The sequence below is a fragment of the Syngnathoides biaculeatus genome, chromosome 14 (assembly GCF_019802595.1).
Source record: "Syngnathoides biaculeatus isolate LvHL_M chromosome 14, ASM1980259v1, whole genome shotgun sequence".
Taxonomy (NCBI): Eukaryota; Metazoa; Chordata; class Actinopteri; order Syngnathiformes; family Syngnathidae; genus Syngnathoides; species Syngnathoides biaculeatus.
The window spans coordinates 1,262,873-1,286,465 of record NC_084653.1 but is presented as its reverse complement, the minus strand read 5'-3'; the positions used below and the strand labels follow the sequence as shown (position 1 = coordinate 1,286,465).

The following is a 23,593-nucleotide window of genomic DNA, read 5'->3' as shown; positions in this document are numbered from 1 at the left end:
AATCATGTAAAAAACTGAGTTACTTTGTGTATGAAATGGCGGCACGGTGACTCAGCTGGTAAAGCGTTGGCCTCATAGTTCTGAAGTCCCGGGTTTGATCTCGGACTCGCCTGTGTGGAGTTTGCATGTTCTCCCTACATCCCAAAAAAGTGCAACATTAATTGAACACTCTAAATTGCCCCTAGGTGAGATTTTGAGTGCGGCTGTTTGTCTCAATGTACACTGCAATTGGCTGGCAACCAGTTCAGGGTATACCCCGCCTCCTGCTCGTTGCTGGGATAGGCTCCAGCACTCCCTGCGACTCTCGTGAGGATAAGCAGCAAAGAAAATGGATGGATGGATGTGTATGAAATGTGCTTTACAAATAAATCTGCTTTGATTTGACGCGTACACTGCACAAATTGCCGCCGCATGCACAATGCCGTGGAGATCATCTCACGTGGTTAGTCCGCATTTGTCACATGGTGGTATGACCTATTCAGCTTTGCCTTTGGTTCCACACACCACTTAAAGTGGGACTGACATCCCTATAAAAATTCTAAAATAGATATTGTAATTAAAAATACATATCACAGTATTCACTTCAATGTCTATACGGAAAAAAAAACTGAGCGGAGAGCGCATCATCCATGCACAAAGTTGCGCAATTGAGTGTCCCTCGACATCCAAGTGGTCGCCATATGAGTCGCGTGTCCCATGTCCTTGACGTCATCGTCACTTCCGCCGTTGGAAACGTGCAGTGCCTGCAACTATGGAAGCCGAACAACAGAGATATTCGCATTTTTCCGACGCCCCTTCTGACACCGAAGCTCTTTTCGAAAAGGACAAAACCACACAACCGAGTGAAGTTACCGGGGCAATATTACACTATTGTTTCGAGCCATATTCAGATGATATCCGATCACGGGCAAACCGCATCCCGTCCAATCCACTCCTGCGGCGGAGGTGAGCCATCGCGGCTCATCGCAGCCGGCCGGTGTGGCTTATGACAGAGCCGAGCGGTGCTGCTTTAGGGAGGTGCTCGCAGTCGAGCTGGGGCACTTTATGCGCGCACGCGACTAAGTAACGCATTCTCGGCTGGGTTCTTCAGAGCCGCCCCCGTCGCAAAGCCCGACGCGCAGTCTTCGCAGAAGCTGTGACCGCCAAACGCGACGCGCCTCAGCCGGTGTGGCTGAGTTTCAGTGCCAGTGGTGGCATATAAGGAGGACTATGGATCCGAAGAAGAACATACAAGATGTCCCCCCCTCAAAAAAAAAAAAAAACTGACGTAGGTCCGAGCCAAAGGAGGGATGTGATGCCAGGAGGATGCTATGTACAAGCTAATAGGTGGAGCTGCTCTATTGTGCCACATATACTAAGAGATAGGATGTGCGTCATGGCTAAAGATTGACATCCCTTTGACCAATGTGATGCCATGAAAGTGCTCCAGCAGTGGACATTGGGAGAGCAGCTCTATCGTGCCGCTTTCAAACCAAGATAGAGGATGTTTACGTTCAGTTGAATTCAGCGGCATTTTTCTTTCCTTTCATATGCTGAATTTCTTTCAAAATTAGAGATAAAAATTTTCCGGGTAGGCTTTTTGTAACCGCTCGGCCGGGCACAGTCCAAAAGGGTAACATTGGTCCCCCTTCCCATGGGCTCACCACCTGTAAGAGGGGCCATTGGGGTCAGGTCCGATGTGAGCTTGGCGATCCGAACTCCGGCTACAGAAACCAGTTCTAGGGACATGGAATTTCACCTCTTTGGCAGGGAATGAGCCCGAGTTCGTGCATGAGGTCGAGAAGTTCTGACGAGGTATAGTCGGACTCTCCTCTATGCACCGTTTGGGCTCTGGTAGCTCTCATCTTGAGAGGGGTTGGACTCTGTTCCACTCTGGAGTTTCCCAAAGTGAGAGACGCCAAGCAGGTGTGGGTATAATTATTGGTCCCTGGCTCCAGCCCTGGACGATGGGTTTACCCTGGTAGATGAGAGGGTAGCCTTCCTCCGCCTTCAGGTAGGGGGACGGGTCCTGACTGTTGTTTGTGCCGATGCACCAAACAGCAGTTCAGAGTACCCACCCTTTTTGGAGTCCTGAGAGTGCTGGAGAGTGCCCCCTCTGGGGACTCTGTCATTCTGCTGGTGGACTTCAATGCCCAGATAGGCAATGACAGTGAGACCTGGAAGGGCGTGATAAGGAAGAAGCTGCCGTTTGTCACCAATTTTGTTCCTAACTTTTATGTACAGAATCTTGAGGCGCAGCTGAGGTATAGAGGGTGTCCGGTTTGGTGGCCTCAGTATTGCATCTTCTTCTTTTTGCAGGTGATGTGGTTCTGTTGGCTTCATCAACTCGTGATCTCCAACACACTCAGGAGCGGTTCGCAGCCGATTGTGAAGTAGCTCGGATGAGAATCAGCACCTCCAAATCTGAGACCAAGGTCCTCAGTCAGAAAGGGTGGCATGCCCTCTCCGGGTCAGGGATAAGATCCTGCCCCAAGTGGAGGAGTTCAAGTATCTTGTGGTCTTTGTCACGGGTGAGGGAAGAATGGAGCGGGAGATCGACAGACGGATCGGTGCAGCGTCTGCAATTATGCGGACCATGTATCGGTCTGTTGTAGTAAAGAAGGAGCTGAGTCAAAAGGCAAAGCTCTCAATTTACCAGTCGAGCTACGCTCCTCCCCTCACCTATGGGCACGAGCTGTGTATCGTAACCAAAAGAAGAAGATCCCAGATCCCAGTGGCCGAAAAGAGTTTCCTCCGCAGGGTGTCCCGGCTCTCACTTAGAGATAGGGTGAGAAGCTCTGTCATCTGGGAGGGGCTCAGTGTCGAGCCGCTTCTCCTCCGCATTGAGAGGAGCCAGATGACGTGGCCGGGGCATCTGATCCCGATGCCTCCCTGGTGAGGTGTTCCGGGCATGTCCCACCAGAAAGAGACCGGGGACGATACGGACACGCTGGAGAGACGATGTCTCTCAGCTGGCGTAGGAACACCTCGGGATTCCTCCGGAAGAGCTGGAAGAAGTGGCTGTGGAAAGGGAAGTGTGGGTATCCCTGCTGAAGCTACTTCCCCATGACCTGACCTGGAAATGCAGCAGAAAATGGATGGATGGATAGGTGGATGGATGGGTGGGTTTTCGTTACCTGAATCTTTCATTAGTAGAGATTTTTATAAGTAGAGGTACCACTGTACATTCTTTAGAGTGTGTTTGGACACACAAAAATATATATCAGTTAACATCTTCATTTCAGATGTCAGGAAGTGTTTGCGGCTCCCATTGATGTCTTTTGGCTTATGGCTGTTTAAGTGTTCAAGGTTGCCGATCCCTGAGCTACGTCCATTTGTTTTAGCAGGCATTGTTCCACAGTCGCCATTGTTGTTGCTCTGTTCCTTGTTTCACAAAGTAAAAACGAATAATAGAACTCGCCGTAAAATGCAGATGAAATGCGACCCTGTGGTGACCTAGCCAATATGATACCTAGCCATCCCTGTTACACTTGTAATACACTGAAAATTAAAGTTACAGTTAACAATAAGACTGTCATTGGGCTGCCCTTCCCTTCCCCCCAACATAATTTTATGTTCCAGATAAATCAGAGAAATTGGAAATGGCGTCACTTGACAAAGTTGCATGAAAAAGATACTTACCACTGGTGGTGCGCTCACAAACTGTACTGCTTGGCTTACTGGGCTTCGTGTTCCCTTCTGCAGTGATTTGTACCTGGACACAATAATTGCTCCAGCGTTCCAGGTCATTTAGAAACACTCTGTTTCTTCTGTCACAGCTGATGCTTTTTGTCTGCAAGAAAAAAAAAAAAATTGGGGGGAAAAAGGATTATCTTTCATACAAACAGAAAATTAACATTAAGACTACAGCAGTTTTTTTAAATTCAGTTGTATAATTAATGATAAAGGTTGGAGAAATAATGCAGTTTTAGATCCATTTTCGCACATGCAAGAACAACAAACTGTGCTTCACTGCCGAACTTAGCAACTATGCCTGACTAAAGAAGACGCATGTCAAAGTGGGGATAGGGCCTTGTATAATATGCACGAGAAACCACCTAAATAAATTAACATTGCAATGCAGTGAAGTTATAAAAACAATTTTCCGTTCATAACTAAATAAGTCTGGCATGCGTTACAATCATAAACCAATTAGAAACAACAAACCCACCAAGCTGAGTCGAATGAAAGACAAAGCGACCTCTTGAACAGCTTCGACTGCGGATTTGAAATCAGAATCAGCTCTATTGGCCTAGTATGTAACAACACACAAGAAATTTTTCTTTCGATAGTTGGTGCCACCCTAGTACGACATACATGTTGAATCCGAAAAACAATAGTCAATTGACAGGGAACTATTTTTTTCCCTTATAAGAGCAGTTGTACAAGGATGCAGTCTTCTAGCATTTAGGGAAGTTAGAGTGCCCATTAAAGCAATAGTCCAGTGCAATGACAATTGTGCAAACGGTGTCAAGGATCAAGGAGTGTATGCAACTTAAAGTGACGAGTCATGCGATAATCTATTCTATATAATAGGAATACAGTGGCACCTTGGTTTTCAAACATCTCTGTTTTGTACACATTGGCTTTCGGATGAAAATTTCGAGATTTTTTTTTGCTTCAATTTTCAAATGGAAATTGGTATTCGAATGCCCCGACTAGCTGACCCACGATGATTTGTTATTGTGAATTTGAACGCACCCCTGAAAAAAACGGAAAAGACGTAACGCTCGCTACCACACGCGACGCAACCAGTTGACCCACACACTCCTCTCCACACATACGGTGGTTCCAAAAATTCCGCAAAAGCAGTGGTATATACTCCATTGTTCGCCATGGGGAGGCTGCAAGTTCAGGCCAGGCTGCCGCGGAAAAGTTCAAAGGAGAGTTTGCCCGTTTTGTTGAGGCCGAGGACTACCTTCCCCGTTCTTATGAGCCACTTCAGAAAGGTGCTCAAAAGACGGCAGAAATAGTCAACATTAGATTCGTTCTTTGTTAAAAAGGGGAAAGTCACCCACACCGAAGACATTTGAAACAGTTGATTGTTTTGCATTGCTTTTTTCTTTTGTTCCATTAACCCTACATCTAGTTGGAAGTAAAAATTTTGGTACTTTTGTAGCCTACCCTATATAATATAATCACGGATGACGAGGGATCTTTTCTAAGGACAACATATTTATTCACAAACAATGGGGGGAAAAGGATTTTCATGTTTCGCGGTGAATGTGTTAAAAACTGGTTTATTTTAATATTTGAATAAATGCAGTTTTACACCTGAACCAACTCACCACACTAAAAAAGCAATGAAATTTTTTTTTCGCCTTGTCATATGGCTTTGACAAAAATAAAAAAACAAATACAAAATAAATAAAATAAAATAAAGTTATAGCAGTGCATGGGCAATAAGATTAGACTACATCAAACTACAACATCAAACAAACTACTAGGCTGGGCCTACTGAAGCTGAGAATATACTGAGCAATAATAATTGTCTTTAAACCCATTTTTGGGACATCATGATTTCCTTCAGTATATCAAAATATTGAAGTGTTTTAATCTGAAGCCATAATTTGGTATCAGGAGAGGATAACTCATTGGTCAAAGTTAGCACGGAGTTATTTCCCTTTCCTTCCTGATCCGTCACGGCTGCCTCAAGTACACATGGAGCGTTTTCCAAGAGAAGAAAGGGAGAAAGGTCAGTATGCAACCAACTTTGTCTGCAAAATGCTAATCCATCAGTATTATTAATGTGTAAGTGTCATTCTAGAATAGGAATTAATTAATAAACATATCTGTAGTATGTACCAATTCACAGAACTGACAACATACCCGTCCCAGTTTTGGGACACTGCCCGTGAGAGGGTACATCTTTTTTGCCCTTTGTTTTATGCGTTAAATGAAAAAGAAGTGTTATTTCCTTGATTGTGGCCTGGTAGAAGACTTTTATCTCAAGAAGGCAAAAAAATGCCACCCAGCCCATGAATGGATAAATATGAAACCAGATTAATCTAATTTTTAATGATCTGTATTCATGACTACAAACAAATTTTGTGTCATCACACTTTTTTTTCTCACACTGCACTTCTGCAGTCTACTTGCTGCTGCTGGCTCCTGAAACTTGACATATTTTTGCCTTCACAAGTGCAACGACACTAGGTGTGAAATCCTGAGTAGAAGCATATTTAACAATATCATTCAAGTCTTTATTTGTTAACCTTGAGCGCTGGTTTGTTTTATTATTGTTCATGACGGAGAACACCTGTTCACAAAGATAAGTAATCCCAAACATAGACAGCCTTAGTCGCAAACATAGATAGCACCTTTGCAGCCGTGGCTGTTAATTTGGGGTAACCTGCCACGAGGTATTGATAAAACGTATCTAATCCCACGGACGCAAATTCATCCTTCATCGCGGAATCCCACTGCAAGTCAATAAACTCGAGTTGAACGTCAGATGGCATATTAGAAGGTGTCGCTATAAATTGCGAGCAAAACAAGCCAAATTTGTTCTCAATTTCATTGAATACTTGAAAGCTCTGCTCAAACTCTCGCAGCAGAGCTATTATGTTGTCTTTATATTTATCCAAAACCTCATCGGGACGGTCTGGTGCCTTTGTACGCACAGCTGTGAGACAAGAGAAATGTGCATCGTCAGGTTTTGATAGCTGCGACTCCAACAGTGACAGTTTTATCTTGAACGCACTTATGCTGTTGTAATATTGAGTGACAACTCTGTTACGACCCTGCAATGTAGTGTTAACTGTATTCAAGTGTTGTGCAATACCAACCATAAACACAAGATTCTGCATCCATTCCTTGCATTTAAGTGACATTGGTGCTCTCATCTACCACAATTGAAAATTTACGGCCCTCTAGCGGCTGGAGGGAGCATTTGGTTTGTATTATTTAAAAAAAATCACAACTTTTGATAGAAATGAGCAATAGACTCGCTTCTTTTTTTTGACATACTCTTAAATTTATGCCGGCCCAGATTAAATCATTCAAAGGGCTGGATCCGGCCCTTTTGACAAGCCTGGGCTAGAGAGTCTGCTACACAGTTCTCAGGACATGGTTTTAAATACAGTCCTCGCCTAAGTGGAATTTGCATGTTCTCCCTGTGCCTGTGTTACACTTTAAAGACTGGAGTCACCCAATTCTTTGTGCAGCATATTAAAGTTATTTTATTTTTGTAAACACATTTAGCTCACAGCACATTAATAGCATCCGCTAACAGTTCTCACATGCGATACGTTTCAATGTACTGCAGCTTCTTCTGCAAATCTGAATCACACAGCATGTAAGCTAACAAATGTATTGAACAAAACTCTTCGAAACAATATTTTAAATAAGTGAGTTCTATCCCAATTCCGATGTTCAAGAACGTACAGAAATCAAATATGACAAATTAAACATCGAAAATAATACAGCCGGATTACACATAAAAATCAGTCACATCTGACGATCTGTCACTCGTATTGTGAAGCAACAGAAAGTTGCACACTCTCTTCCTTTCCCATAGTTCTTTTTAGCGCGGGCTTTATCATGTTCAATTAATGTGTCAAAACTTAGCAATGCTATACAAGTTCAACAGCAAAGCATCTCAAACGCAGTAACGACCCACCCACTTCCGTGTATCTTATCTGTAAACAGCACAGAATACACATTTAGCTCACAGCCCATAATTAGCATCCGCTAACAGTTCTCACACACGATACATTTCAATGTACTGCAACTTCTCTGCGAATGAGCTGGGCAGCGTCGACCGGCGGCTGCAACACAGCACCCTCCGCTGGCGAATGGCTGTTACTATAAGAATGAACACACTTAAAGCAAATGTTATAGATGTCCATTCACACAAGAGTTGAATTTGAGGGGTAAAGTATTTTAAAAAACGTTGTGTGTGTTGTGTATTGGGTGGGCCAAAAATAAAAAATGTTTATAACTGTACATGTTCTTAATGTCCAAACACCATGTGCCACACTCTCCCCCACAAGTTTTAATGTCTCCAGACATTCTAATCATTAACCCACCAAGGTCGCCATAAACATGTCTGCTCATTATACTGAGGCTCCATTAATTGGCATTGTCTTGAGATCAGTGATGGCTGTCCTAGAGTCTCGTAGCTCAACACTAGAGGTGGCTGCCTGTGTCTGTGCTCGTACAAACTGGGGTGACTGCTCTCCTGACTCACTGCATTCACGTGCCGCAGATGTTGCTGGGACCGATTCATGTTGGTCACCTAACACTCTCTGTTGCTTTTTCCCACCAGAGCGGCGATGCCACTGATAGACGCCGTCGTTGTCGTCATCCTCTGAGCTGCTGTCTGACGCTGCTGGTCATGGTGTGATGCCCTCTTCTTCACTGTGGATCTCAGCACCTTCCTCAGCTGCAGTGGAGGGTGTGTTAGAGGCAACCCAAGAGGCAGATGGTTCCAAGCCAGTAGTAGGTTTCTGTGGACCACCCTTTCCCTTCCAACTCCATTTTCTGGGCTGATTTGGTAGACTGAACTGTCTTCGCCTTTTCTGTCCTTCACTCTGAAGACTTGGTCCTTCCAGTAGGGCTGGATCTTTCCTGTCCCTCCTCTCAGGGTGAGATTTTGGAGAAGGACACTATCACCTGGTTGGAGGTCTTGGCCACACACTTTCTTGTCATAGTTGGCTTTTCCACGGGCCGCTCCTTTATTTGCATTTTTCGCAGCAATTTGGTAGACCTCGTGCATTTTCTCTTTCAACTGAGTCACATAGTCCCGGTAACTTCCATGAGTGTTGTCTTGTTCAATGCTAAAGAGGACGTTAATTGGCAGGCGAGGTGAACGTCCAAAGCTGAGGTAATAAGGGGTGTAGCCCGTAGTCTCGTTCTTTGAGACTCAGTTGGATGCGTGGACCACTTTGGACAGTGACTCCTTTCAATCCTTCTTTTCCTCTTCCTCCAGGGTGTGCAACATGGAGAGGAGAGTCCGATTGAATCGCTCCAGCTGTCCATTCCCCTGAGGGTGATACGGCGTGGTGTGCGAGCCTTGGGTGCCAGAGAGTTCTTTAAGCCTTTCCATCAGTCTTTTCTCAAACTCTCCCCCCATGTCGTAGTGCAGGTTGCTGAGGAAGCCAAACTTCAGAGCAAAATCAGTGAAACGTCTTTGCTGATTTGTTCTTTGTGGCGTAGGCCTGTGCAAACCTCGTGGAGTGATCCATAACCACTAACATGTATTCGTAGCCATGTTTGCAGTTGTCCAGATGGAGAAAATCAATAGAGAATAGCTCGTATGGATAAGTGGTCAAGATTGGGGTCAGAGGTGCACGGGTCTGCCTACATGTTTTTTTCTTCACACACTCGCAGACTTTGGTCACGAAGTGCTTTACGCCTTGATGCATTTGTGGCCAGTAGAACCTTTCTCGAATCTGGGCGAGAGTCCTTTCGACCCCCAAATGACCTATATTTTGGTGCAGTTCTTTGAAGATCAATGGTTGGTAGGACTTAGGGACGACTAGCTGTTCTCATTGAAAGGTCCTATGGCGCAGGATGCCGTCTTTGTCCAAGCTGATTTTGAGCCACTGTTTTAGCAGGGTTGCAATTGCTGGCTTCTCTGCTTTTATTTCTGCTCTACTTGGTCTGTGTCTTTGACTCTTGTACCAGATGACTCGTGCCAGTGCTTCATCCTCTTCCTAAGCCTTACGGATCTGTGACGGAGTGAGAGGCTGACTGATACTGCTGTTTCTGTCTCTTATCAGGTTCAAAGCACAGTTCTTGATAACTCCAACACCCTTGCACAGGTTTCCTTTTTCAACCTTCACATTCACAATGAATGCATCGACAGTCTCTCTACTGACCTCTCTTGTACAGCTCTTCATGTAGTCCTCGATACCAAGTAGCATCCGAGACAGTCCATCAGCATCGTTGTTGTTCTTTCCTGGGCGATAACGAATTGTGAATTGGTAGTCTGCCAGCTCTGCCACCCACCTGTGACCAGCAGCATTGAGATTTGCAGTTGTACGTACATACGATAATGCTTATTATCTGTATAAACCACTAATGACTGGGCATGGTACAAGTAGTCGCGGAACCGTTCACAAATCGCCCACTTCAAAGCTAAAAACTCCAGCTTCCCTGAAAAATACCTTTTTTCTGACTGGCTGAGGCTGTGGGAGGCATATGCAATGACTCTCATCTTACCCTGCTGTTGTTGGTACTGCACTGCATCCAACCCATCCTGTGAAGCATCACAGTGAAGTGCAAAAGCCTGGTCAAAGTCAGGATAACCCAGGATTGGGGGTTTGGTGATGGCCTCGATCAGCTGATTCAGCACTTCCTGGTGCTCTGCGGACCACTGAATTGGTGTGCGAGAGGGTAAGTGACCTTTCTTTGTCTTTCTTGGTTTCTTTTGGTTCTCTGATGGTGGTTCTGGGTCTTGTTGTTCAGATTTGGGTGGGGCAAGAAGGTTATACAGTGGCTTGGCTTTGCAGGCAAGGTGGGGAATAAAAGCTTGGTAATAAGACAGGAAACCTAGCATCTGGCACAGGTCGCCTACCGTTGCAAACGTCCTGTCTTTCAGGGCCATCACCGGTGAAATTTCTGCTGGGTGCATGGTGTAGCCCTCTTCTATTACCATCTTGCCCAGGAACCTCACTTTTTTTCTTTGGTGTCAATTTCACACCGTGCTCCTTGTAATGCATGAGAACCAGACAGACATGTTCCAGATGTTCATCAAAACTGCCACTGCGCACCAAGTTATCATCAAGGTAAGGGAGGCAGACTGTGTCTTTCAGGCCAGTTAAACAGGGCTCCATGCTTCTTTGAAATTCAGTGGGTGCAGCGCTCAGACCAAAGGGGATGTGGACCCATTCGTACAGTCCCCAGGGCATGACGAAGGATGTTAATGGACGGCTCTGTTCATCCAGGAAGCCCTGGTGGTGATTTGTTGCATGCTCAAGGTCTGCTCAGTTTTGCTGTCTTTACCTTTCACTGCTTGGACAGTCACTGTTGGATTGGGCTCCTTGGGCTTAGACATGCTCTTGAACATCAGAGCAAAGCTCTTGCACTTTAGGTCCTCTAACAGAAATGAACCTCTTTCGCTTTTCTTGTCGCTCATTTTCCAACCTGGAAGCTTCATTCTCTTTCTCTATGAGTTCCTCATCTGTGATTCTAACATCATTAAAGTAGGGCAATATGTTACATTTTACAGAGTCACTCAATAATCCTTTTTCAATGGACCTGAGAAATCTTCGATGGATGATGGCTCGACTGTAATGTTCCTCAGCATCTTCATTTTCAGCTTTCCATAAGAACTTTTTTTAATTCTTTTATTTCAATTGCACGAATCACAAAGTTCAGGGCCGCTTCTCTTGGGTCTTGAGATAGGTTAATAAGTTAGTACTAAAGGTCTGTGGCGCTATCAACCTTATAGTGACCTCTCAGGTTGGTGAGTAGTGAGGTGAGTGTCAACCCACGCTTTATCTCCAACACGTCTCTTAATGGCAGTCCTGTACTCACAGCCCTGATCACAGCTTCAATTATCTCAGACTCTGCGTGCCCCTTGACTGTCCCCATGTCAATCTGTCTGACTAAACTGAGGTAGGACAATTTATCCTTCTGTCCACTTTCCCCTATTTGTCCGCATATTTTAAACCCTCTCCTCAGTGTAACTTCACGCAGTATGTGTGATGGGCCCCTTAGTGAAGATTCTGGACTCTTTGCCAGAGGGTGGCGCAGTGATGAGTGTTTCTCGCATGTACGTGTCTTCACAGATGGCACTGCGTGGTGTGGTCAAGATTCACTTTCCAGCCTTCTTTCGGCAGTGTTCCAATGTCTTTTGTCTTATTTTTCCATTTCGATCAGGACATTATTCAAAGCGTCTTTAACCTTGAAATCAGCACGATCCGTCTCTATACCATCCAGTACCTCTTCTGCTTTCCTTATAAGCAACCTGCGTGGCACCCTGCCGGGCTCTCGCTTGTCCAGGCCATCAAACTTCAAGGACCTTCAGGCATCCAGTAGAGTTTCCTCCTTTAGCTGCCATAGGGCTGCACTTACTTGGTGTCCCAGAAGATGAATGTCCTCCATTTCTATTAGGTTTGATGAAGGTTCATCTCTTGGGTGAAAGAAGGCGAGTTGATGGGTTTGAAGTCCACAGACGCCACCTCCTGGCTGGCTCACCAAAATATGTTACACTTTAAAGACTGGAGTCACCAAATTCTTTGTGTAGCATATTAAAGTTGTTTTTTTTTATTTCTATAAACAGCACAGAATACACATTTAGCTCACATCACACAAATAGCACCCGTGAACAGTTCTCACGTGGGATACATTTCCTTGTACTACAGCTTCTTCTGCGAATCTGAATCACACAGCATGTAACCGAACAAATCTATTGAACAAAACTCTCCAAAACAACATTTTAAATAAGTGAGTTCTATCCTAATTCCAGTGTTCAAGAACATACAGAAATCAAATATGACAAGTTAAACATCGAAAATAATACAGCCGGATTACACATAAAAATCACTCAAACACTCCTGACGATCTGTCCCTCTTATTGTGAAGCAACAGGAAAATGCACACTCTCTTCCTGTCCCATAGTTATTTTTAGCACGGGCTTTATCATGTTCAATTAATGTGTCAAAACTTATAAATGCTATACCAGTTCAACAGCAATGCATCTCAAACGCAGCAACAACTCCCCCCCACTCCCGTGTATTTTACCTGTAAACAGCACAGAATAAACATCAAGCTCACAGCATATATATAGCATCCGCTAACAATTCTCACACGTTATACTTTTCAATGTACTGCAGCTTCTTCTATGAATGAGCTGAGCAGCATCGGCCGGCGGCTGCAACACAGCGCCTTCCGCACACTTAAACACACTTAAACGGACCAATTGTTATCAATGTCCAGTTACACAAGAGTTGAATTTGAGTGGTAAAGTATTTTTAAAAAATGTTGCGTGTGTTATGTATTGGGTGGGCCAAAAATAATAATGTTAATAACTGTACATGTTATTAATCCCCAAACACCATGTACCACACCTGTGTGCGTTTTCTCTGGGCAGTCCAGTTTCCTCCCACATTCCCAAAACATGCATTAATTGGAGACCCTAAATTGCCGGTGTGATTGCGAGTGATTTTGAGTGCGACTGGTTGTTTGTTTTTCCGTCCTGTGACAAATGTCGCAAAAACATTTTTTATTTGACATCTACCTGAAACAACTATAAATAAGTCGATTGGGTTGTCACACACATTGCATGTAAGTTCACGATATTGATATTGACACTGGTTTATAAAGAGCATTCATTTTAGTTCAAAATGCATGCTTCTCGGTAAATTGATGTTTATAATTTGGACACCTTTCATTTAAACCTTGCAAACTGTTTAGACTCAGCAGGTCGGAATTGAGAATAGTTAGGACCTGGAATTGAAATTAAGAGTCAGAATCGGGACCGGAATGGCTCAAATTCTAATTGCCCAAGCCTCGCTACAGGGTTATAACAATTGAACATAATCAATTAACCATTCAGTTATCCTCCACCTTATATTCAGTGAAGAAAATAAGTTTTTCAACACCCTATATTGCAAGTTCTCCAACTTAGAAATCATTGAGGGGTCTGAAATTTTCATCGTAGGTGCATGTCCACTGTGAGAGATGTAATCTAAAAAGAAAAATCCAGAAATCACAATGTATGATTTTTTTAATGATTTGTGTGATACAGTTGCAAACAAGTATTTGAACACCTGTCTATCGGCTACAATTCTGACCCTCAAAGACCAGTTAGTCCACCTTTAAAAGTCCACCTCCACTCCATGTATTATCCCGAATCATATGCACCTATGTGAGGTTGTTAGCTGCATAGAGACACCTGCCCATCCCAGACTCAAACTTGTAACATGGCCAAGACCAAAGAACTGTCCAAAGACACCAGAGACAAAATTGTACAAATCCACACGGCTGGAAAGGGCTATGATGAAATAGACAAGCAGCTTGGGGAAAAAAGGTCCACTGTTGGAGCAATCATTAGAAAATGGAAGAAGCTAAATATGACGGTCAATATCAATCGGAGTGGAGTCCCATTCAAGATATCACCTCTTGGGGTCTCAATGATTCTTAGAAGGGTGAGGAATCAGCCCAGGACTCCACGACAGGACTTGGTCAAAGACCTGAAAAGAGCTGGGACCACCGTTTCTAAGGTGACTGTTGGTAATACACGAAGACGTCATGGTTTGAAATCATGCATGGCACGGAAGGTTCCCCTGCTTCAACCAGCAAATGTCAAGGCCTTCTTAAGTTTGCCAATGACCATTTGGATGATACAGAGGAGTCATGGGAGAACATTTTGTGGTCAGACGAGACCAAAATGGAACTTTTTGGTCATAATTTCATTAACTGTTTGGAGGAAGAGATGAGTGATGATGAGTTCCATCCCAACAACACCATCCCTACTGTGAAGCATGGGGGTGGTAGCATGATGCTTTGGGCGTGCTTTTCTGTACATGGGACCAGACGACTGCACTGTATTAAGGAGAGGATGACCATGGCCATGTATTGTGAGATTTTGGGGAACAACCTCTTTCCCTCAGTCAGAGCATTGAAGATGGGTTGTGGGTGGGTTTTTCAACATGACAATGACCCGAAGCACACAAACCAAGGAGTGGCTCCGTAAGAAGCATATCAAGGTTCTGGCGTGTCCTAGCCAGTCTCCAGACCTAAACCCAATAGAAAATCTTTGGAGGGAGCTGAAACTCCGTGTTTCTCAGTGACAGCCCAGAAACCTGTCTGATCTAGAGAAGATCTGTGTGAAGGAGTGGGCCAAAATCCCTCCTGCAGCATGTGCAAACCTGGTGAACAACTACAGGAAACATTTGACCTCTGCAATTGCAAATAAAGGCTACTGTACCAAATATTAATATCGGTTTTCTGAGGTGTTCAAATACTTATTTGCAGCTGTATCACACAATTGTCAAAAAAAATCAGACATTGTGATTTCTGGATTTTTCTTTTTAGATGATCTCTCTCACAGTGGACATGCACCTACGATGAAAATTTCAGACCCCTCGATGATTTCTAAGTGGGAGAACTTGCAATATAACGTGTAATGTGTTCAAATACTTATTTTCTCCACTGTAGGAATCTGGAGAATCTGCCGCAATCTTTGCTCAGCTCAGGCTGTCTGTGTATGAACAGACAATAAATATTAAGAATAATAAACAACAAAGAGGGGCAGGGGAGGCAAAATAAATTTATCTTGGGGCCTCTGGTGGCAGACTGGGCCACAGCCTGGACACACCTGTACGTAATTGGAATTAGAAATTAGAAAAAAAAATCCAAAATTTTTTTTAAACAAAATAAGAAACAATGACACTGGTGTAAACAGGTTGTGTTCAAACTACCCAAAGAAAAATCAGCGCCAACCCTGCTGTAACTTTCACTCATAGAAAAATGTTTCTCAGCTCACATCAAGCTGGGTTAATGTAACACCCCCGAAATCCATATACCCCACCGTGATTGGTTGTTTTTTCAGCTCTGCGTTAAACTTACATTCATATAAAACTCAAGGGCCACACTAACAAACATTCATATTTCAAGGTGGGGGCCACAAAATACCGTCTCGCGAATTGGAAATGTCCTGCGGGCCGGCAGTTTGAGACCCCTGATCTGCAATGTTTATCTTATGTAACACTAGTCCCATACAGTTCATCTCTTAACGTAGAAATTATGTATCCTGGGTACTTATTAGTCTTACATGAACAGACTCACAGACAACCCAAAGAAATACAAAATGTAGTTTTTAAATTGTTTAATTGTTTATTAAAGCATGAAAAAAATCCAAACCTTTCTGACCCTCTGTGAAAAAGCAATTGCCCACTGAACCGAATAACTGGTTGGTCTACTCTTGGCAGCAATAACATAAAATCAAGTGTTTGCGAAAATTGGTGATGAGTCTGAAACATCGCTCTTGAGGAATTCCAACTCTTCGGTGCAGAATTGTTTCAACTCCCCAGTTTTTCTGGCATGAACTGTCCGTTGAAGGCAGACATGGGCAAACTACGCCCCGCGGGCTGTATACGGTCCATGAGGCTTTTCAAGACAGCCCGCCGCACTTATCCACTTAAAAAAAAAAAATTCATCAATAATTTGTTTAATTTTGTCCCTGCAATGCCAGCGTTTCCCTAATCAAGGAGTTGGAGTGTAGTGTACTCTTTATTTCGCTCTCATTTTCCTGTTGCCCTTTGATCCTTTCTGTAAAAATCAGCAGACCATAGAAATGAAAAGTGGACAGTGAGTGACGATTCTTTCATAAAGAGTGGACAACGAAAGATCAACGGCTGTTTGTCTCATATGCCAAGAAGCTGTCATCACTTTGCAACAAAGCATGCAATTTATGCTAGCAAACAGTCAATGCAAGACAGGGCGGCGACTGTACAGAGCAGAGTACAGTAAAGAAAATACATATTTGAACACCCTGCTATGTTGCAAGTTCTTCCACTTAGAAATCATGGTGGGGTCAGAAATTTTCATCGTAGGTGCATGGCCACTATGAGAGAGATAATCTAAAAAGAAAAATCCAGATATCAAAATGTATGATTTTTTTAACGATGATTTTTTTTTGTGTGATACAGCTGCAAATAAGTATTTGAACAACTGAGAAAACCAATGTTAATATTTGGTGCAGTAGCCTTGTTTGCAATTACAGAGGTCAAATATTTATTTGTGTGATACAGCTGGAAATAAGTATTTCAACACCTGTCTTTCAGCTACAATTCTGACCCTAAAAGACCTGTTCGTCTGCCTTTAAAAGTCCACCTCCACTCCATGTATTATCCTGAATCAGATGTAACTGTGTGAGGTCGTAAGCTGCATAAAGACACCTGTTCACCCCATACAATCAGTAAGACTCAAACTTGTAACATTGCCAAGACCAAAGTGCTGTCCAAAGACACCAAAGATAAAACTGTACAACTGCATACAGCTGGAGAAATTGCCAAGCAGCTTGGTGAAAAATGGTCCACTGTTGGAGCAATCATTAGAAAATGGAAGAAGCTAAACACGACGTCAATCTCAATCAGAGTTGAGCCCATTTGCAAGATAGAAAGGTGAGGAATCAGCCTAGGACTACACAACAGGACTTGGTCAATGACCTGAAAAGAACTGGGACCACCAGACGTCATGGTTTGAAATCATGCTTGATACGAAAGGTTCCCCTGGTTAAACCAGCACATGTCAAGGCCCGTCTTAAGTTTGCCAATGACCATTTGGATGAGGAGGAGTCATGGGAGAAAGTTTTTGTGGTCAGATGAGACCAAAATGGAACTTTTTGGTCATAATCCCACTCACCGTGTTTGGAGGAAGATGAATGATGAGTTCCATCCCAAGAACATCATCCGACTGTGAAGCATGGTGGTGGAAGCATCATGCTTTGGGGTGTTTTTCTGCATATGGGACAGTATGACTGCACTGTATTAAGGAGAGGATGACCACAACCACGTATTGTGAGATTTTGGAGAACAACGTCTTTCCCTCAGTCAGAGCATTGAAGATGGGTCGTGGCTGAGTCTTTCAACATGACAATGACCCGAAGCACACAGCCAGGAAAACCAAGGAGTGGCTCCGTAAGAAGCATATCAAGGTTCTGGCGTGGCCTAACCAGTCTACAGACCTAAACCCAATAGAATATCTTTGGAGGGAGCTGAAACTCAGCGACAGCCCAGAAACCTGTCTGATCTTGAGATGATCTGTGTGGAGGAGTGGCCAAAATTCCTCCTGCAGTGTTTTCAAATCTAGTGAAAAACAACAGGGAACATTTGACCTCAGTAATTGCAAACAAAGCCTACTGTACCAAATATTAATATTGGTTTTCTCAGTTGTTCAAATACGTATTTGCAGCTGTATCACACAAAAAAAATCATCAATAAAAAAATCATACATTGTGATTTCTGGATTTTTCTTTTTAGATTATCTCTCTCACAGTGGACATGCACCCACGATGAAAATTTCAGACCCCTCCATGATTTCTAAGTGGAAGAACTTGCAATATAGCGGGTTGTTCAAATACTCATTTTCTCCACTGTATTTCAATGAGGGTGAGAGCTCCAAGAGGAGATAAGCTCGTTTTTAGAGTTAATGGGGAAATCCAATGAATTTTCCATGCTGAGTGACGTATGATTTTGGGGATGCTGTGGACATATTTTCACATATGAATGAGCTGAACGTGAAGCTACACGGGAAAGATGAGTATGTGGGCATCAGGTACACAAATGTGAGAGCCTTCAAAATCCAAGATTAATTTAATTTCCAGACAAATGTGAAACAAATCTTTCGCTCATTTCCCCACACGAGCCACCTTCCTTGACTGTTGGCATAATGTTCTTTTTATCAAAAACTGTGCCATTTTTACCCCAGATGTCACAAGCTGAACAACTTCCACAACGTTCCATTTTTGACTCGTCAGTCCACAGGATGTTTCTCCAGAAGTTTTGAGGATCTTCAAGAGGGTTAGCAAATATGAGATGAGCCTTTGTATTATTTGCTGACAGCAGGGGTTTTCGCTTGAAAACTCTCCCATGGATGCCATTTTGGCCAGTGTCTTTCTTATGGTAGAGTCATGAACACTACCTTAAAGGAAGACTCTCCCCAAATTTCATATGTACAATAAACCCTCCAATGTGAAGTAATATTATTATTACATATATTTTGGACATTAATTGAAAAAAAAAATTGAAAATAAAGAACATTTTTTAAATCGAAGCAAAATCTGAATGTGTGCCAGCTTTCAGAGCCAAACGCAGAAGAAACATCCTTGATTCCGCCCCAGACGTCTCCGGTGCTTAGCATTACAAACCATTCTTTCGAGCTAAACCAAGATGCCGACATGTTGTGCAAGAAAACAGAGAAAACGCACCCAAATTTCTCCTTCTTTAACTTCCAGTGGGGTTAGCCTGACAGGATACAGCTGTGGCTGTCACAGTTGAGGCTTGTTCACCAGCAGGGGAAATTTGCACGCATCTAATCATTACTGGTTATTAGCTGCTGAGTTATAGCCTCTCGTGCTAATACTGTATAAGCAACAACATACGATATAAGGGTGGCGCAGCTGTTCAATCCCGGACTTCCGTGTGTGGAGTTTACATGTTCTCCCCGTGTCTGAGTGTGTGTAAACGTGTCTCCTGCCCGTTGACAGCTGGTTCCAGCATTCCTGCGACTATCGTGCAGCTAAGAAAATGGATGGATGGCCATATACATGTAAGCACACAACACTTCCCGGTTACTATTTATGGCGATGCACGCATGCAAACCCCTCCCCATCCCCGCCGCTGGTCGAACGCGAGAAACGGAGTGCTTGAAAAGTACAATTTGGGGAAGGAAAAAAAAAGTCTGGCCACGCCTGCTGTATAATCTACATTAATCCAACTCCTCACAAAAGCATCAAATCTCCGGTCCATATAATGGGACGCTTATTGTTCGTCGTCAACACCCCGCTCCTCCCGACACATCGACTTCCGCCTGTGTGCATTCTGGCTTAAACGCTTGAACATTGTACATTGCTATTCTTGTTTTGTTTGCTCAATGGCGTGAGTAGTAATAGCACAGAGCATCGACTCGCTGTGACACTCGCTTTGCTGGCTCTGAGCACACAATACTTCCTGGTTACTATTTACGGCGATCCGCGCGTACAACCCCCCACCCCGCCCCACCACCCGCCCCACCCCCAACCGCCGGTGGTTCGCGAGAGGCTGCCTGCTTGAAAAGTACAATTTGAGGGGGAAAAAATTCTGGCCACGCTTTCTGTATAATCTCTACATCGAAACCAACTCCTCTGAAAAGCATCAAATCTCCACGGGCCATATAATAGGACTGTTCTTGTTCGTCGTTAGGGCCACGCTCCCTCTATAACATGTCATGTGTTGGACGTGTGTATTCTGGCTCAAGCACACAGGCTTGAACATTGTACATCATGCTATTTTTGTTTTGTTTGTTTGTAATTAGTTTTCACAAAAATCGGCCACAAAATGCTGATAGTGGATGTTCTCCGTTTGGTGAAACGTATCCACAAGCAATGGGGGGTCAGAACAGGCATGGCAAACACTGACTGGCTGTCAGTTTTCCAGCCAGGCTCATTGGAATGTCTGACCGGGAGAGGAGTTTTGATAATACTTTTCCAATTTAGAGATATTTCTTGGTGAAATCTGTGGATAACTTTGGCATTAAAAGAAACACTGAACCCTCATCTACTAACTTTTAATGTGTGCTCCCATTCTGGTTAGTTTCGACAAAGTCTTCTTTTAACTGAGCACAGCGAGGCCTGCACGTTTTTAAATGTTGTACGAGGTTCTATCTTGCATGAGTTTTTGGTGCACTCTTGGAGTAACTTTAGTGGGTCATCACGTTCTGGGAAGGTTTGCCAATGTTCCCAGTTTTCTCCATTTGTGGATAATTGCTCTGACAGAGGTTCACTGGAGCCCCAAAGCCTTGGAAATGTCTTTGTAACCTTTTCCAGACTGATGGTTTTCAAACCCTATTTTTCTCATTTCTTCTTTAATTTCTTTGGATCTTGCATTGGTTCTTGAGACCTTGTAGCCTACTTCACATTCTCTGACAGATTGGATTCAAGTAATTTCTTGATTGACAAGTTTGGGTTGGTTTGGTGTGGCTTGTGAAATTGAAATCATGTTCCCAAATTTGTGGTTAGTCACAGTGACTGTGATTTAACAGGGGGGTGCAGATGTGTTTCACAGAGGGTGAAAAAGGTTTTAATTTATTTTGGACCTTAATACATTGTACATTTGAAAACTACATTTTATTGGGTTATCTGTGAGTGACATTTTTTAAATGATATTAAACTTGTATGATAAGTATGCAAAAAAAAAAAAAAAACAGAAACCAGGAGGTGGGCACCTTTTCACAGATCAAACAAGATTTTTTTTCATGTCTTTATAAGTGATGGAATTGTAATTCAACAGCCATTCAAATTTAGTTGTTTGTGTGGTGCAAAAAAAACAGCTGAATTCAAACTTTAAAGGGTGTTGCTCCCTAATTTTTCAAACTGAGAAGAGGTGTAATCTTAAAAAAAAAAACAGTAAAAAAAAAAACACTCTTCTATTCTGGATTTTAAGCAAACCACTGCGTAACCCATGAGTGTTGCTTGTTATCAGCAAAATTAGCTCTTAATTTCTCATTAAAGCCCAAGTGTCATCCCTATAAACATTCTAAAATGGATATTGTAATGAAAAATACATATAACATTATTCACTCCAATGTCTATACAAAAAATTAATTGTGAGTGGAGAACGCGTCATCCATGCGTAAAGTTGCAGAAGTGTCATTCTACGATATCCAAGTGGTCGCCATATTGGCTGCATCTTTTGTCCGTGACGTCACCCGGACATTCGCCAATGAAAACACGCGGTGCACCCTCACTATGGGAGACGAATACGCCCCTTCTGACACGGAAGCTCTTTTCAAAAAGAGAACACCACACAACCGAGTGAAGTTACCGGGGCAATATTACACTATTGTTTCGAGCTACATTCAGATGATATGCAATCACGGCCAAACCTCATCCCCGTCCGATCCACTTCCGCGGCGGAGATGAACCATCGCGGCTCATCGCAGCCGGCCGGTGTGGCTTATGACGGAGCCGAGCCGTGCTCCTTTGCAGTACGCGATGAACAACACCGTCGAGCCGGGGCGCTTTACTGCGCGGACGCGGCTGATTGAGGCCTTCTCGGCTGGGTTCTTCAGAGCCACCGCCGCCCGCCTAGCCCGACGCGCAGCCTTCACAGAACCCATGACCGCCGAACGCGGCGCCTCAGTTGGTGTGGCTCATTTTCTGCGCCGTGGTGGCTTATAATGGAGCTTTACGGGGTTGTTCATAGCCGCCGCAGTATGCGATGAACAACACCGTCGAGCCGGGACGCTTTACTGCGCGCACGCGGCTGAGCGAGACATTCTTACTGGGTTCTTCAGAGCTGCCGCCGTCCGCGAGCCCAAAGCGCAGCCTTCGCTGGCAAAGTGACACAGCAGCCAGACGTCGTCCGATGCGCACATCGACATATTTCGTACGCGAATCTTTTGTTACGTTATGAGAGACCGATTACGTGGTCCGCCCCAAACTATAATTTTTTTTAGTAGCTGTATACACACCTATCTGTTATTTGGAACCCACGAAGCTATCGTCCTCTGGACCCGTGTAATCCATTTTTTCACGACGAACCTGGTCTCTTGCAAACTTATGAAGGGTAAATCCATCCTCCCGAGTGTTCAAGCAATGTCCAGCAATGCAACAAGCTGGCATTTTGGCTAACACGAAGGAACAACGAGCTACCTTCCTGGAGGTAAAACTAATAGAAACAAACGAGTCCACTTGAGGGCGGGTCTATACTTTACGTCACTTCCTGCTTCTTCTTGAAAACAAATCCCTTGAGAGGATTTTCATGGCGGGAGTTACAAAAAGCTGTACACATCAAAATCATGTTTTCTGGTGAAAAAACGCATGGGCCCATATTGGCTGCCGTTTTTTCATTAATAACATACTAAATATTATCCATTTCATGTCAGTAGCCCTTTAAGAAAAATATATTTTTCCTTGATAAAAAGTTGTTTTTTTTACAGCTTTCTTACAAATCTGTTTGTTTTTTTTTTGCTTTCAGTGTACACAGATGAGGGCAGCATGGTGGATCAGCTGGTAAAGCGTTGGCCTCACAGTTCTGAGGACCCGGGTTCGATCCAGCCCCGCCTGTGTGGAGTTTGCATGTTCTTCCCGTGCCTGTGTGGGTTTTCTCCAGGCACTCAGGTTTCCTCACACATCCCAAAAAACATGCAACATTAATTCGACACTCCAAATTGCCCCTACGTGTGATTGGGAGTGCGTCTGTTTGTCTTGATGTGCCCTGCGATTGGCTGGCAACCAGCTCAGGGCGTACCCCGCCTCCTGCCCGTTGACAGCTGGGATAGGCTCGAGCACTTCCCGCGACCCTTGTGAGGATAAGCGGCAAGGAAAATGGATGGATGGATGTACACATATGAATCCATGCAAATTAACATTGGACACTATTTCTGGCTCAGAACCGAGGACAGGTCATTTGGTGGTGGTGTGGTTGCTTACACTGTATATAAGGTGGCATTAAACAATATTTGAACATTACACTATCTTGGATGGGTAAGTAGATACATGTATACACAGATATTCAAATAATTTAATGAGCCACAGCTTTCTTATACTGTTTGTTAAGTATGAATTTAGACTAACGTCTCCTTTGTTCAAACCAGCAAAATGCGACAATCTCACACACATCAACAACACAAACACGACAGAATAGCTAACACAAAATAGGCGTTTAAGAACAGAGTAGTTGAGCCACAATGGTGAATAGTCAACAATGTTGAACAAGTGTTCCCAAACAAGCAAATGTTCGTCCCAGCGGGTATTCCAAGTTAGCAACAGTTCCAGCCGGTCCAAAAACGAAAGGCAGCAGGCGTCCGTGTGGTTAGTGTTCCAAGTAGCATAGTTTCCCAGAGCAGCGAAGTCGTTAGAAGAAGCCCCGTTTTCCGTCTCTTGTCTGTGTATAGGAAATCCTTGAAACATTTCAGACTTCCGCGTCATAAAGGACACAAAGAGTTCGCGTCACACGGA

At 43.7% G+C, this 23,593-nt stretch overlaps 1 protein-coding gene across 6 annotated transcripts in view; it reads right to left on the bottom strand.

The window, feature by feature from the left end:
* Window positions 1-23,593, bottom strand: part of LOC133512576 (interleukin-10 receptor subunit beta-like) — a 95,336-nt gene that overhangs the window by 27,675 nt on the left and 44,068 nt on the right. For all 6 annotated transcript variants that reach the window (XR_009798212.1, XM_061842336.1, XM_061842332.1 and 3 more), the window contains exon 5: window positions 3,622-3,772. Coding sequence is in view for 5 of the 6 variants with exons in the window: in XM_061842336.1 (XP_061698320.1) it covers window positions 3,622-3,772 (151 nt within the window). In the remaining variant the exon portion in view is untranslated. The remainder of the gene's footprint in view (window positions 1-3,621; window positions 3,773-23,593) is intronic.